Below are 15,530 nucleotides of genomic sequence, written 5' to 3' on the forward strand. Positions count from 1 at the left end.
CAGCTGGCTGACTTTAATACCTGCGACTTCTAGGTAGTTTCGAATTACTTTGCGTTGATCGTCTGTCATTTGGTTTTGTCCATTTGCCCTCGTTCTTTAGCCGGCAGTAGAATCTGCCCAAGTTGAGATACCCATCAGTCAACTGGTTTATCGAAGTATAAACCCATAAAAACATCCATTCAATTTCAGACTGGGAATAAGAGACGAGACGCCCGATTCTCAAGATTCGCACGCGCATATCGCTAAACCTTCCATCGAACTCGGATCTACCTACCGCATACCTTTAGGTGCAAACTACTAGGAGAGATCGAATACGAGATAGGAGAATACTCTTTCCCCAAATCAGACGCAAGCAGCAACCTTTTTTTCAGTAGCTCGCCCTCCTTCACCGTACCTACCAAAGTACCAAGAGAATTGCGAATACACCTTCGCAACCCCCTCACCGGGAAAGTTGTTTGGCAAATTGGGCAGATTAAGGAAACATCGGTCTTGTAGTCTAAACCTTCTTTTCATGCTATAAACCGTCCAGTTGCGGTACCTTGTCACCTATTTTCGTCTACGAAGATACCTACCCCCTGACAGGATTCCAAGGTAGTCGTCATCATTACGTCGTTACCTGTCGTTATCCGTCGTTTATACGAACGTTTGAACTTTCGATAGCACCCGGCATCTAACCTTGAAGCCTGGATAGCTATTTGAGTTCCTAGCATAGGCTAGCTAGTTTGGGAAGAATTAAACTATGAGCGAACCGCCTCGTCGATCTAGTTTCGGGATGTTGCTTCGACGCAGTAAATCGGGTGACCTCGGCAAGGGGAAGAAGCACCAGAAGGACCAACACAGGGAAACCGTGCCCAAATCTCCTCCACGTCTTCCGGCTCTCTACAATGGTGCTCAACCTCCTCCGCCTCTACAAAGTTTTGGAGGCGATGCCCGCCCAGATTCCTTAGCAATCGTTTCTGGAACCGCAGACCACTCGTTTCACCGTTATCCTCCCAGAGCATCTATTGACCCTGGCCGTCCTTCGATGTCTTCAACTTTTGCCAGTCCTCCAGTGCCGCCTGTTCCCAACGGAGGTTGGGTCGACCCCTACGCCCGCACCGAAAGTATGACGCACCGTGGCCGGTATAGCTATGCGAGTAGTGCCGTTAGCACCATCAACAGCCCTAGAAGAGTTCGTCGAAGGAAGGATCCTACCCCTTTCAAGTATGTTTTTTTTGTCCTCCTTTTCCTCTATGCTGAACCTGAAACTTACAATTGATTTACAGCGTCTTGATTGTGGGTACTCGTGGTTCCGGAAAGACCTCATTCCTCGAATTTCTCAAGACTTCTCTGGCTTTGCCAGCTAAGAAACGATCTCAGCGATCGACCGAGATCGAACAGGAAGTCACCGCCAATGCCACTCCTTCGGGCAACTTCATACCGCATTACCTCGAGAGCGAGATTGATGGAGAACGTATTGGATTGACCTTATGGGACTCAGAGGGTCTCGAGAAGAATGTGGTGGATCTACAATTGAGAGAGATGTCAACCTTCCTAGAGAGCAAATTTGAGGAGACGTTCGCGGAGGAGATGAAGGTGGTTCGATCACCCGGCGTTCAGGACACGCACATCCACGCAGTATTCCTCATCCTAGATCCGGCTCGCCTAGACCGAAACATCGCTGCTGAGAAAGCTGCCTCTGTTAATGGTCATGGTGGAAAGTATGAACAGAACGTAGGTCGCATCGTAGGCGTCCTAGACGAAGACCTTGATCTGCAAGTCATGCGAACTCTTCAAGGCAAGACAACGGTGATCCCGGTGATATCAAAAGCCGACACCATCACCACCGCCCACATGTCCGTCCTCAAGAAGACAGTATGGGCTAGTCTTAAGAAGGCAAATTTCGATCCTCTCGAACCCCTAGGGCTTGATGACGATGATGAGGCCACGCCAGACTCTAGCAGAATCGACGAGGCTGAGGATGAGGATGGGGAGGGCGAAGAGGCGGCCGAACCAGCGGAGTCTAAAGAAGACAAGGAAGATTCTGCTATAGTAGAGGATGACGACGTTGATGCGGATGAAGACGATCTCCCAATCCAAGGCAGGGTCTCGCCAGCCTCTAAACGCCGATCGAATAACTCCACCCGCAGGTCCAAGTCATCTGAAGAAGAGGCAAATGACGAGTCTCCTTTCCTCCCAATGTCTATCATCAGCCCCGACATCTACGAGCCCGGTGTTGTTGGTCGCAAGTTCCCTTGGGGTTTCGCGGATCCGTACAACGAGGAGCACTGCGACTTCACTCGCTTGAAGGACGCTGTGTTCAGCGCGTGGCGCGGCGAGTTACGTGAGGCCAGCAGAGAACAATGGTATGAGGGATGGAGAACTAGCCGTCTTAAGCACCGACAACCTGCGACCCGACGTCGATGAGGCTGAAAGCTGAATGGCCGGCCGCTAGTAGATGAGACATTTCTCTCCACGCTTAGCACGTTTTCTTCAACGCTTTATGTTTCACTGTTGTCATAGCATACCCACTCAGATTTTTCATTTTTCATATACCACGACGACGTTGTTCTGATCAGCCAGAGAGAAGCAGGGAAAGGATTCCGTGGGCGTTGGTTCTAGGCTCGGGTTACTACAAAAAATTTCTTCCATCTCGATCAGCAACAACATCGTCACTACTAGCAACTGAGGTGCCTTCGTCTGGGGGAAACCACAACTCATGGTGCCATGTCCACCATTCAATTCTTTTGTATGACAAACACTATTTCCCACACATTCTACCTAGACTCAGTTACTCTCTCATCAGGCGATTGCTGGCACGCAATGGGGAAACTTACGGATCACAACTTCCACATTTTTTTCTTGGCAATTCAATATATTCTTGGTCCGCTTCTTACAACCCTACTTCATGCGCGAATGCTAGGATGTTTACCTTTTTTTCTTGTGCGCTTTTTTATTAATTTTGCTGCTTCTTTTAGTCGATGCTTTGAGGATATCCCACGTGCAGAGTGAGTTCTTGGCAGGGGGTTGGGCGAAGAGGTGACATGAGGAGGTCAGGGGATGGATGGGGAAAGGGGGGAGGAGAGGATCAGAAGTCTATGTTTACAATATGCAGAAGCAGAGGCTTTGAAAAGGGGAGATGGAAGGTGGTGAACTCACTCAACTGCTGTTGGCATTGCTATTGCTATGGCGTGGTAGTCTGATAACTTATACGGAAAACCTTGTGAGCAGTGTTGGACGGGGTTGGCAGTGGATAGCAGAGACGACTTTTTTGTCTTCGAGAAATTTTATTCCCATTTTCTATGGTGACTTGGGTTTTATGTATAAGGTGATGTGACTTTGCTTGGCTTGGGGGTCGTGAAACGAGGGCGATATGTATGAGTTGTGTATGTGCTTGGATGTAAGGGGGGGGGTGCCGTCGGTATTATATAGGGCAGCCCCTTGTTCTTACCTAGATATGCGTATACCATATAAGCGATGATAACCAAGTATATCATCCTAATCTTAACTCTACGGTAAGTATACTGGATGGGAATGCTTGGTCTATGTAGTAGCTACGAACTTGACGCAGGGTTAGACGAGATCCAAAGGAGGGAAAGGGGAAAAGGGGTGGTTCTGGGCTAGGGTTCATGTGCATAGGTATATATATCTGGATCTCGGCACTCCTAGGAAGAAGCTGCTCTGCCATGACGCTTCCAGTTACGGGGCTGGGGGATTCCAAAGGACACCATGAATTCCTCCTGAACTAACTTTTGTCGTACGGCTGTTTTTTCATCCTGGTCCCGTTACATAGTTACCTATGTTGAGGGGATGGAAGGCAGAGGGGTTGAATTAGACTATGGGATAATAGGTGATAAGGAGAAGGGGAAAGCAGTCTAAGCTAGGTGAGGTAAATGTAATGAAGTTTGGTAAAATCTACTCGTCCTTCTAAGAGCAGCAACTGCTTCACTTAGATAATCTAATATCGATGGGTTAGTACTGTTTCTATTCCACATTTCACTTGGAGCTAGGGGCTTTGCCACCATTACATTACGCACCAGGCAATCTTTTACAATCGCACATATCACACATTGATCACAATAGGGTAGAAAATATCTCAATCAAGTCAAGTTGTGGGGAAGGGAATGCAATCGTGAATTAGCGGCAGTCCGCCCGAGGATACCAAGGGGGAGTCGTATCTGCGTGAATACAAAGCCAGGTCCATAAAGCCATATCGTGCCAACGGTGGAAGCATAGTATCATCCTGACTGACCAACGTACGCCCATTACACCCCGTAATCAGTCAGACGGATATATGCACCGCCAGCGCGATTTCCAATGCCAATGATTTCGTTATCTGCAATTTGATTGCCGCCGGAGATTTCGACGACAAACAATAAGAAAGGGTATCAAGATCCACAGGCGGATCGCGGTTATCGGTTACGTGGGTTTTCTTATTTCTCTCATTCAATATCCCTTTCCACCCTCAATTCCATGTCCAGTCGTTATCATCCTGTTGTCTGGAATACTCCTTGCTCCGCTCCATAGCCAACGCGCACATCAGAATGCTATTGCAAACTTCGATTAACTTCAGGGGAGGAGTATTGGAAGAAATCAGGCAGAACCATCCTGCTCAGTCGAGTCCTCGGGCTTCTTTTTCTTCGGAGGAACGACATACTTGGGAAGACGTGGGTGAGGCGTGATGGCCGGATTGTTAGCGAGCGATTGGTACATTACGCTCAAGAGCGGCTTGGCGTGCTCATGTGTAGGCATTCCGTTAACCTCTCCCATCGAGAGTTTTCGGTTTGCAACCCTACCCGCGGGCTTCTCGGGCTCTTGGAACATGGAGCCGACGGCGCGAGCGACATCGCGACTGTTCTTCTCATGGACTGCCACTTCAAAGTCCTTGTTAATCATTGCATTGCCAGAATAGAAGTCTCGATGAAGCCAGGCTTGGCGAGCTGCTTGCCACTCGCGCGATTCCTGCATTCTGACCTGGTTCTTCGCCCTTTCTTGCTCTTCCAGCTCCTGGATACGGAGCTCTGCCCAGTTGTCTGGGATCGGTTGGTAATTGTTATTGAAATCCGCAGGAAATCCGTTCGGGAAGAACTTCTTCGCCTCTTCATAAGTAAGTGTGTCAACCATTCTGCCACTACCGCTATTCTCTTTACCCTTGTTCATCGCAGGATATTGATGAGCAGAGGGAGCTCTGCTTAAAAGCGATGGGGTAGGCTGCTGACTCATAGGCTGAGCAGCTTGCTGTGATTGAAAGGACGAAAACGGGTACTGTGGAAGGCGTGGAACCGTATCCTCGAACGATTCAGCTCCGCGTGGCTGATCGAAGCCCTTTTGCCAGTGACCCATCGAGGGATTGAGGGCAGAGGGTCCTTTCTGGAAGGCGTTCGTAGGGTTGGAGGCGGACGACAGGAATTGACGTTGACCAGGAGGACCCGCGGTCAGGGGAAGAGGTGCGCCAGGTCCCTTGGACAAGACAGCTGGATAACTGTCGCGCTCTCGGTTAGGGTAATCACTAATGTTCGAGTTAAAAGGTCTTAGAGGTCGGATGGGAAGACCGGATTCATCGACTCTATCGGATTGGAGCAGGCCCTCTACGCCAAGCGGGTCAGAACGATTGTACTTGAGACCGGCGCCGTATCCAGGAGGAGGAAGTGAACCTCGATTCTCCTGAGTGATATCTGACTTCTGATGCTGAATGGATGAGGGAGTCTGTCTAGCTCGAGTGAGAAGCTTCTGAGCAGCCTTCTGCATGGGGTTGGCATAAGAAGCCAGGTTGGTCACGCTCTTGGTAGGCATCCGGTTGAGGTAGTTGAGGTTCATATCTTCATCATCATCGACGTCGGAATCATTGTCGCCATCGTGGTGTTTACTTCCTTCATTTTGTTTACCAGAAAGGACAAGTTCATTGGAGGGCTGGTATAGGTTGGAAGGTTGCTGAGACATTGTTGTCGAATAAGGAGAATGCTTCTCCTCTAATTCAGCAATGCGGGCGAAAAGTTGACGGTCGGGAGGAATAGGACTGACGGCGCGGTCAGAATTCTGTTGTAGGGGTGAATAATATTGTGTAGGGTGGTGGGTGGCGGCAGAATAGTTGTGGTCAAGTGGTTCAGGCGCGACAGAGCGAAGAGTGCGGCCGCGACGCGTTGGTGGCTGCATGGGAGTTGTCTGAGGGTGCCAGACAGAACCGACAGTTGTATACTTCTGAGTGGAACTGCATTGCGATGACTGCTGGGACAGACTCATCTCCATTGTGACTGACGTGACTCACACTACCTATCTGGCAGAGAGAAAGGCGTATGGGGAAATATCGGGTGTATTCACAGGGGATGGAAAGAAATGTATGATGATGAATATCTCGCGCTTTTGCTGGAAATGATGATGGTGAAGAAGTTGAGTAGAAAGGAAAGACAGTACCTTACCTTTTTTTTCATCTATTAACTTTAGAGTTGCCGGCAAGAGCTCTCAAATACATCGGTATTATGGGACTAGTTGCTCCTTGTTCGTCTTAACAACTGCAGCTGCCCAGTCTATGAAGATATTGCACCTATCTATTGGTTAGGATCGTTTCACTAAAAGTCTAATTAATTCAAGAGGAAGGTGGGTTTGGGTGTAAATCAATACAGTCGTCTGGCAGCAGCTTGAGGAAGGCAACTGTCGTGGAGTATATAACGGGAAGGTATAGCTAAAGGGATGATGTCGTGAACTCACTTGCTAACTTGGCCTTGCGCCTTCCACAAGTTTAAAGAAGATAGACTAAAGCTTGTTATTTTGAGCACTTTGAACATCTTCAATAGATTCCCCACTTCATCTACTTTATTCAACTCTAATATCATGAGACAAACATGATAACGACTTCGGATCGAACACCTAGTAGATTAGTTGGCCAATCCGCACTGGTTTTTGGAAGATGGCCACCCATTTGTCCCAATCTGTTCCTAACACTTCTTCGGATGAGGTCACATGGTAAATGATGGGGAGATGGCCAATCTGATAAATCATCCATTTCCCAAATTATTGGTTTTTCTTCCGATCCATCAATGTCTAGGTATACATCACATGCGATGTCCCTAGCTGTTGTTTGCGTTCGGAGACAAGTCGCATTTAGAACCGGATCTTTCCCCAGCTCAAGAACTACCTGGTAGTCTTATAACGACCAAGGGTGCAAAAGTTTGTCGATGAGGTGAACTAAGTTCTTCTATCTGCCAAAAGTTTGCCTTCGCCAAGTCGCTGTTACAATGTCTCTAGACACCGCTATTGATGATTCAAATATATTGACTGAGACGAGAGGGCCGAACCATCACAAACCGTGCATTGTTGCCTGCTTCGAAGTGATTCCACTCATATCATCTTCCTCGCTATTGAAGAAGTTAGGCGTACCATGTTATCATCGAATGGTATATGCCAGGGGCGGTTCATTCGGCTCCAACTCTCGATATTCTCGACAAATTTTGCTAACCGTATTTAGCGTGGTACACTATCGATGCTGGTTAATCTTCTACTCGCATCTATAGTATAGTTTAAGTTACGTACCGACTTGGACATATCCTATGATTACATCTTTTTAGTTAGTACCGCTCTATTAATAAGCCTATATTGTTCACTTCGCCGGCAAGAATTTCATGAAGGGACGTATACTAACCTACTTAGATATAAGGCAACCTTCTCGGCCCAGATCTGCCTGGTCAGTGAACAGGAAAAGTCTTATTATATAAGTTGTGGTATGGAATGGTATTTATAGTAACGAGAGCTAGCTTCCCTGTTGCGATCAACAAGGAACTAAGCGATCTCTTCTTCCACATGTTGGAGGTCAGACTTCTATGCTGGGTCTCGGTCGAGATCCTACTAAGACGGTTGAAGATGGTAGGGACTGCATCACAACAACCAACCAGAATAGAGAACGGTAACCCCATGTTATCGTCTGGGACCGTTGGGCTGCAAGCATCAGAATCGGACCCACGCTCTCGAACTTTCCTTCGTGAACGACGTACCTGATGTGTCCCCAAGTTCTGCAGATACGGCGTCTTCCAATCCCTCCCAATAACGGTTCTAGGGATTTACTCCAAGGCAGTGTTATTATTACGCCGCCATACAATTACTTTAGGACCATACAAGATTAGTTGGAGACTAGATACTGGAAGCGTACCTCTTGGGCTTCTTGAAGAACTCAGGGTGTAGCAGGTCAGGGGTAGCAAAACACGTGATGTCCTCATAGGTACAACTTCTACCCAGATCATCTGGTAACGTGATATAAGCGTCGATACTTCTGAATAGTACAACTGTCGCACTAACTAATACGATACAGATGCATTGCGAGCCCGCCAGTCACATCGAGAACTCGTGGAGACGCAGCACTGCTTACGAGAGCACAGCCCAGCGTAATCCATCTAGGATCCGGTGCGGTACCGTCGGACTTAAGTTATCTTCGGTGCTGTCTACCATGGATAGAGTTAAACGGTTCTGCATATTACGTCTTGCGGTACGCGTCTTAGACACCCCGTGAGATTGGCGAGTAGGTAGCAGAGAACCTAGCCACCTCGCCTTCGTAGTCAGCACCGAGCGTCAGGCTCCGAAAAGAGGAGATTGGCATTTCAGGGGGTTCGATAGATGGCTTATAGGTAACTTTGCGTCTAGGCCTGCTATTTTGAGGAATACTCGTGAGCGCAGAACATGAGTAAACACTAGGGCCCGGGTCTTGTCATTACAAACTGTCAAGGGTGGGACGCTGTGGCTGGGAAGGATCGAGACTTGCTGATCCTCGTCGTTTCCCGCCTCAGCCTGCAGACCTGATTGCCAGAAGTTTGAGGGGTGTCTGGTGGAAACATTGTCCAACGTTAGTGAGTGCAAAGTGCTACCGATAACCCTAGAGGCTGTCTGCGATCCGGCGCTGACAGTTGGTTTTGTGGGGACGGTTGGCCGCGAGCAACATGCAATGACAGGCAGGTATGATACCGCGCATCAATTATGGCTGTTGTTGAACAGAACTACGCGACTTGAAGATCGCAGCAGCTCCAATCTTGGTCTTTGCGTCTGACAAAGTGCGAGATCCTGCATTAAAAGAGGTCAGAAGGATCTTAAAAGGTGCGCAAAGGCTGAAAACTCTGCGGAGGGGCCGAATTCCCGCCTGCTTCAACCATGATCATTTCTGATGTATTGAACAAGTCATTCCCAAATCTCGTCATCGCCAAAGATGGCACGACGTTGAGCCATATTCTACGATTTCGGACACGTATCCATCCAATGGGAATTGAAGCGTTTAGCCCAAATGCAAGAAGGGACTGAGGGAAGAGTAGGGTCGTTAATATAAGATTTGCCCTCGAAACGAACAACTCGTCGTCTCTCCTTTCGCTAAGGCCTGGGGTTGTCGAATCATCGAATGTTCTAGGAATAGCGAGGGGGGTGGGACATGGAGATATTTTAAAAGTCGACCGCATCTTTCTACCATACAATCCCTTCTAGGTCAAGTTGGGTACGGGGCATCCCACCCTTCCCGTCTGTGGAGATAAAATAAGCGGTTCCTATTTGCCATCTTAACCGAAGGAACTTGGCATATTACCAAAATTAGTAAGACTAACTCCTTTATTTCTGTGGCGGCAGGGATTTGAGGATATATATGGTAAGTTTAGGGGGTTGTTAACGGCACCCCCTATGAACGGTACCCCTGAGCGGCAAAGGGTTAAATTAATTAATTAAACGTTTATATTACTCACGGGCTTTTTTTTTTAATATATATTTTATTATATTTATTATTTTTATTGTTTTTTTTTTTTTATTTTTATTTATTATTATATTTATTATTTTTATATTATTTTTTAATTAATTAAACGTTTTTATTTTTATTAAAATAAATTATAATTTTTAATATAATTAATTAATAATTTAATCGGTTATATAAATCGTATAAAAAAATATATTTTTTAATTAAATTATTTTTAATTAAAACGTTTTAAAATTTATTTTTAAAAAATAAATTAATAATTAAATTTTATATTAAATAACCGTTATAATAAAATAACGTTTATTATTTTATTAAAAATTTAATTTAATTAATTAAATTAAATATTAAAATTAATTAAATTTAATTTTAATTTATATTTAAATTTAAAGTTTAATTATACGTATTTTCCGGTTTAATAATAATTACGAATTATTTAAAAAAAAATAAATTTTTATTTTTTTTAAATTAATATTATTTAATTAAAATATTTCGTTTAATTTTAATTAAATCGATTAAAATTAAAAAAATAATATTTATAATTATTAACGATTTTTTTAATTATTTAAAATTATTTATAATTTAATTAATTAATTAATTATATCGTTATAATTTTAATAAAATAAAAATTATAAAAAATTATAATTTTAATAAACTTATTATTAATTAATTAAAAAAAATAAAAACTTTACGCGAAAAAAACGGTTTTCGCACGTAAACTTTTATTTTAAAATATATTTTAATTAATAAAAAAATAATAAACTTATTTATTATTTTTAAAAAAATTAACGTGTAAATTTAATAATTTAATAAATATTCGTATTTAATTTTTTTATATAAATAAAAATTTATAAATTTTAAAAATAATTAAATTAATAATAAAATTATTATTTATTAATTAATAAAAATTTTTATTTTTAAAATTATTTTATAAAATTTAAATAAAAAAAAATTATTTATTTTTAACGATTATAAAAATTATTAATTAAAAAAATTTATATAAACCGTTTTTTAAATTAAAATTTAATTATTTTTTTTCCCGCTTTATATTATTTACGTGTTTTAATCGTTTAATATAAATATTTTTAATTTATTAAAACGTAAATACCGAAAATTATTATAAATAAAATTAATTTTTTTTTATTATATTATTTAAAATAAAATAAAAATATTTTTACATTTATATTAATAAATAAAATTATTAATTTTTATTTTTATTAATATAATTAAAATATAATTTAATATAAACTTTTAATTAATAAATTATAAAAAAATTTTTTAATTTTATTTTATATTATAAAATCGTTCGCGTAATATATTTATCCCACGTTTTTTTTTTAATTAATTATTAACTTTTAAAATATTATATTATATAATTAAAATTATTTAATTATATTTTTTAAATAAAATATATAAATTAATTAAATAATATATTTTCGAAAAAATAAAAAAAAATATTAATTTATTTATAATTAAATTAATTAAAAAAAACGTTAAAATTAATTACTTAAAAACGTTAATATAAAAATTAAAACCGGTTAAATAAATAAAAATTAATTTTAATTTAAATAAAATTTTTATATAAATTAAAAATATTATATATATTAAATAAAATTTAAATTTAATAAATATTAATATATAAATTTTATTAATTAATATAAAAAATCTAGTTTTAAAATAATAATTAAACCTAAATATACACTAATATTTTATTTATTTTTAATAATATACCGTGTTATACCCAAAACAATTAAACAAGCCCGCTTTTACAAGGATACCGCTCAAAGGGTGCCATTCATAGGGGGTGCCGTTGACAACCCTCCGAACTTACTCCCCCCCTCCATTTGCTCAAATACCTCGAGCGTATTTTGACCGTCGGCCGAAGGAGACACAAAGGAAACGGAGAGACTTCTAGTTGCATAAGTAACTTGACTGAGATCTATCCGACTTTATGAGCTGTTGTGCTGCATACCTGTGTTAACCTCAAGCACGCTACGCAGGTTTGGCAGACAGGTAGCAAGCCTCCCCTGGGCTTCGGGAACGGCCAAATAGAAAGATAGGTGGTAACCCCTGGACCTGGACCTGGACCCGGCCCCCGTTACTTCGGACCATCCATCAGCTTTCCCTCGACTTACATATTACTGGGAGAACCGAGAATAATAATAACACCATTGAGCCGCCGGTCTCGCCGTGGAAACTTCTCTTTGCTTTTCTTTTCACGCTACTCCCGACCCCTACGCAAATCACCATCTGTATTATAGATCTTTAGCGGCGACCGAATCTGCAATTCAACCTTAGACAATGGATTTCTCGCATACCTTTTACGGTGGAGCTCATCCCTATCACTTTATCGGAATTCCTCCCTTGACCCCATCCCATTCCAACTCAGCCGCATCAGACGAGTTCAACAACCACTCTCCACATGTTAGTACTAGCTCTTTTTCAACTACTTTTGTTTCAGCCTCAGGACTATGTGACTCTACCTTGGCAATGGAGCACTGATCCTTTTGCGACGTTTAGGATGTTTACGATGGATTCCAGAACAATGAGCAATTCCAACAGAACTTCGAGTCCTTTGCCAATTTCAATCACCAGCCTCAGGCCTTCCCAGGTCCTCCGGGCCCTCCGACACCACCAAACCAATCCATGCACGGTCAGAATGGCCAGGGCCAATCTCAAGTAAACGGTTCAGAGAAGAACAGCCAAGTCGATATACTACCGATGGCTAAGCCGGATCCCGACGGTAGCAGACAGACGGCGTCTAATTCGGACGAGGATGACCTGACACCTGCCCAATCCCGTCGGAAGGCGCAAAATCGGGCCGCGTGAGTGACCCCTAGAACTTGGATCGGATTGAACGATCCAGCAGGCAGTCGATTTATATCGAAAGACTCGGTCTTAGACTAACATAAAATTGATTCATAGTCAGCGCGCATTCCGAGAACGCAAGGAGCGTCATGTCAAAGACCTCGAGGCAAAGCTGGCCAATCTAGAAGCGCAGCAGCACCAGACGGCTAGCGAAAACGAAAAGTTGAAGCGTGATCTGCAGAAGATGAGCACCGAGAATGAAATCCTGCGCGCTACGTCTAGTGTCCAAGCTCAGAACGGCTCCTTGTCGCCGCAACCCGCGACGACTACGGGACCCATGCAGTATAACCCCACGGAGTTCTACTCGGACCTCCTTCAGAACCATGCCAACAAGACCCCAAGCCACCGCATAGTGGAATCTGGTGGCGAACGCCTCTTAGCTGCCGGCGCTACGTGGGACTACATTATCAACCACGAACTGTTTAAGAAAGGTCTGGTAGATGTTGGCGATGTGAGCCTGCGTCTCAAGTCTCAGGCCAAGTGTGATGGACAAGGCCCGGTCTTCGAGGAGCGCGTCGTTCTCCAGGCTATCGTGGAAAGCGTCGCTAGCGGTAGTGATGAGCTGTTATGAGTAACTACGTTTATCTAGCTGGTTCTCCGGGAGTTTGATAGGCGGAAAAGGCTTGGCCGAGATAGTGACACGGTTCGACATATGGGAGAGATGTGCTACCTTCGAATACACGAAGAAGTAGCCGAAAGTCGTGATCACATTCGGGGCTTCACCCAATTGTATCTCAGTCTTATTGAGATGACGGGTTTTACGTTTGACGAAGGAATGGAAGCAACTGTTGTTGGATATTTTTGGTCGGGTTTATTTGCATCGAAGTTGGATTATACGTTTTTGCGGAATCGATGTGAACGCCACTTGCTCTTGCCGACATTCGAAAATGTAGGTAAAGAGAGTCAATGAGCGGGTGTCATGAAGAAGCGGCTTAAGGCAAAGGGAAGGATGTATGTGGAATGATTTACGGGAACAGCAAACCTCAAACATGGATGGGGCGTTTCTGGTTCGAAAGGTACACTATATGGAGGTGCTTTTATTTTTATTTTTTCCCCCTCAAACAAAAACAGGATATCAACTAAAGGATAGGGCACTGACGGGGTGCTGGAAGCTTTACAACTATCTATAAGTATCGATCTATCGTGGCTTTTGGGTTATTTTTGTGCATTGAGAAGGGATATGGACTTTTTGCTACTTGGTTCTTTCTATTGTCACGGAAATTGGGCTTGGAGATGTTTGTACTTAGGTATGGCTTTGAATTCGAGAAATCTACAAAACTTGCGGTCTTCTCTTCTATCGGGTGAAATACTAGATACCTAGGCTGCATCAATGGGATCGCAATGGAATGAGAGGCCTCCCATGGTTTACAGAGTTCTACAGAACTTTTCTCATTTTGAAAGGGGTTTACGAGTCTACTACTTCCCTCACCAACTTCTCAACACCACGAGCATCAGATCAGTTAAAGGGGCAACGGGCAAATTAGCCCTCTAGCAAATCAAACCCACCGAGCAAAACTCAGCTTATACTCCCCTCCCTAAAATCATATTCCCCCCGCTGCCCACGTTCCACCCCATCAGCGGAAGTTCGAGATCGTGTATGGCCCCCTCCCCACCTACGTGCCATCCATACGACTTTGCTAGCTCGGGGGGGCCCCCCTGGAGCTAGGCGAACATACCTACCTAGCTATCACCTAGCTTAGAACTCCGAATCGGCCGTGTCGTCGCATCTGTCGTCTTTCCTAGGTGTGTACACGTTTCCCTTGCCAATCTCGAAAGCCATCGGGAACTTTAGATCCTTCGCTCTGAATGCTCGCTGTCGGCCCGTGCCTTCTCTCCCTTTTTTTGGTACTTTTGGGGTGCTATCATACGTTTTTTTTTCGCCATCGCCAAGGTCCGGGCGTTGGCAAACATCGAAAAGGTCCGCGTAAGACTGGCAGCTCAGTGTATCTGCCGCGAAACGCCGAATCCTACGGTATCGGGGTACGGTCGGCGACCGGGGGTGATGGCTTTCAGATCAGATCAACAGATAGGTATGTAGGTCGATTTTGAATTATTAAGCGGACCGTGTACGCGTTGTCGGGGCCTAGAATTCTGGCAGCGGTTTGCGTGCGGGTACGGGCTCGTGCTTATAAATCCGCGATCGAAAGTTTTCGCCTCGAACCTTTTCTACGGCCGTCACGGCATGGCGCGTCGGTTAGTGGTAAGGGGGACGGGATGGATGTGTGGGAGAGAATATTGGTGGGAGATCGTTATGTGGGGAGCGTATAGGGAGCTAGGTCTCGTAGGGAGGGTTATTGTATGGTAACGCTCGATGGCAGGTTACCTACCTAAGGTAGGAGTGGTATAGGCTAGGTACGAATGGTAGGCTAGATGTGTGCGCAGATGTAGGGGAGTTATGTATGTATGTATGTAGGTAGCCCTACGTATCATACAGATAGTGGCGGAGCCAATACTGTAACTTAGGACGTTGTAACTCGGACCTGTGACTATAGAAATTTCTTTCTTTTTCATTCCTCGGAGCTATCTACCGGTCTTCATGGAGGGGGGAAGTCGATTTTCGTTTCAGATCGAGAGAGGACCGTGCTTGTCTGTTACCTAGCTAGCTAGCTATTTATAGATTCTAGACCCGAGCAATGGATCTGGGCCGGGAAAGGGGGTAGTTATCTAGATGATCTTTCGTTGGCTGCTTCGTTGGCCGTGGCGAAGAGGAGATAGGACAGTCGAGTGTTGTTGGGGGAGAGGAGTTGAGGAGATGATGATGAATAGAATACCTAGGTAGGCATCGATCGAGAGGCCAGAAACTAGACCGACATGAATAGCTAGGTAGTGAATGAAACGCTGGGCCTACGTGCTCGACATGTTACATGGCCGGAGGACTCGTGTTCAACAAATTTCCTTCGTGCAGGTGAAAAGCGTCTCTTACTTGCAGGTATAGAACCATAATGGTAGTATCTTGGAACGCCTACATGACCAC

General features: G+C 43.8%; 5 protein-coding genes across 5 annotated transcripts; 3 read left to right on the top strand and 2 right to left on the bottom strand.

The window, feature by feature from the left end:
- Positions 1–489: 489 nt before the first annotated feature.
- F4807DRAFT_379503 (uncharacterized protein) lies at positions 490–2,490 on the top strand. The gene is made up of 2 exons (XM_047995767.1): positions 490–1,203; positions 1,266–2,490. Exons 1-2 carry the CDS (start codon positions 740–742, stop codon positions 2,404–2,406), a joined length of 1,605 nt encoding a protein of 534 aa, XP_047856381.1. The 5' UTR covers positions 490–739; the 3' UTR covers positions 2,407–2,490.
- A 1,902-nt stretch (positions 2,491–4,392) lies between these two features.
- On the bottom strand, positions 4,393–6,339 carry F4807DRAFT_379725 (uncharacterized protein). The gene has a single exon (XM_047995768.1). It carries the CDS (start codon positions 6,223–6,225, stop codon positions 4,573–4,575), a length of 1,653 nt encoding a protein of 550 aa, XP_047856382.1. The 5' UTR covers positions 6,226–6,339; the 3' UTR covers positions 4,393–4,572.
- Positions 6,340–7,615: 1,276 nt separating this feature from the next.
- F4807DRAFT_416667 (uncharacterized protein) lies at positions 7,616–8,142 on the bottom strand. The gene is made up of 3 exons (XM_047997148.1): positions 8,120–8,142; positions 7,965–8,022; positions 7,616–7,908 (listed from the first exon to the last, which is right to left on the bottom strand). Exon 3 carries the CDS (start codon positions 7,884–7,886, stop codon positions 7,659–7,661), a length of 228 nt encoding a protein of 75 aa, XP_047856383.1. The 5' UTR covers positions 7,887–7,908; positions 7,965–8,022; positions 8,120–8,142; the 3' UTR covers positions 7,616–7,658.
- Positions 8,143–11,418: 3,276 nt separating this feature from the next.
- Positions 11,419–13,834, top strand: F4807DRAFT_416684 (uncharacterized protein). The gene is made up of 3 exons (XM_047997149.1): positions 11,419–12,112; positions 12,209–12,513; positions 12,614–13,834. The coding sequence occupies exons 1-3, from the start codon at positions 11,990–11,992 to the stop codon at positions 13,125–13,127; spliced, it is 942 nt and encodes a 313-aa protein (XP_047856384.1). The 5' UTR covers positions 11,419–11,989; the 3' UTR covers positions 13,128–13,834.
- Positions 13,786–15,486, top strand: F4807DRAFT_416686 (uncharacterized protein). The gene is made up of 2 exons (XM_047997150.1): positions 13,786–14,586; positions 14,704–15,486. Exons 1-2 carry the CDS (start codon positions 14,363–14,365, stop codon positions 14,822–14,824), a joined length of 345 nt encoding a protein of 114 aa, XP_047856385.1. The 5' UTR covers positions 13,786–14,362; the 3' UTR covers positions 14,825–15,486.
- Positions 15,487–15,530: the final 44 nt, after the last annotated feature.

Source organism: Annulohypoxylon truncatum (genome assembly GCF_022578515.1).
Source record: "Annulohypoxylon truncatum strain CBS 140777 unplaced genomic scaffold F4807scaffold_8, whole genome shotgun sequence".
Taxonomy (NCBI): Eukaryota; Fungi; Ascomycota; class Sordariomycetes; order Xylariales; family Hypoxylaceae; genus Annulohypoxylon; species Annulohypoxylon truncatum.

What these genes read in the sequence shown, in the direction of transcription:
- F4807DRAFT_379503 (XM_047995767.1), top strand. Translation starts at nt 740, where the DNA reads ATGAGCGAACCGCCTCGTCGATCTAGTTTCGGGATGTTGCTTCGACGC. An exon ending in AAGGATCCTACCCCTTTCAA is followed by an intron (nt 1,204 to 1,265) that starts GTATGTTTTTTT and finishes ATTGATTTACAG; the next exon opens with CGTCTTGATTGTGGGTACTC.
- F4807DRAFT_379725 (XM_047995768.1), bottom strand. Translation starts at nt 6,225, where the DNA reads ATGGAGATGAGTCTGTCCCAGCAGTCATCGCAATGCAGTTCCACTCAG.
- F4807DRAFT_416667 (XM_047997148.1), bottom strand. Translation starts at nt 7,886, where the DNA reads ATGGGGTTACCGTTCTCTATTCTGGTTGGTTGTTGTGATGCAGTCCCT.
- F4807DRAFT_416684 (XM_047997149.1), top strand. Translation starts at nt 11,990, where the DNA reads ATGGATTTCTCGCATACCTTTTACGGTGGAGCTCATCCCTATCACTTT. An exon ending in TCAACAACCACTCTCCACAT is followed by an intron (nt 12,113 to 12,208) that starts GTTAGTACTAGC and finishes TGCGACGTTTAG; the next exon opens with GATGTTTACGATGGATTCCA. An exon ending in AAGGCGCAAAATCGGGCCGC is followed by an intron (nt 12,514 to 12,613) that starts GTGAGTGACCCC and finishes ATTGATTCATAG; the next exon opens with TCAGCGCGCATTCCGAGAAC.
- F4807DRAFT_416686 (XM_047997150.1), top strand. Translation starts at nt 14,363, where the DNA reads ATGCTCGCTGTCGGCCCGTGCCTTCTCTCCCTTTTTTTGGTACTTTTG. An exon ending in CAGATCAGATCAACAGATAG is followed by an intron (nt 14,587 to 14,703) that starts GTATGTAGGTCG and finishes CGCGATCGAAAG; the next exon opens with TTTTCGCCTCGAACCTTTTC.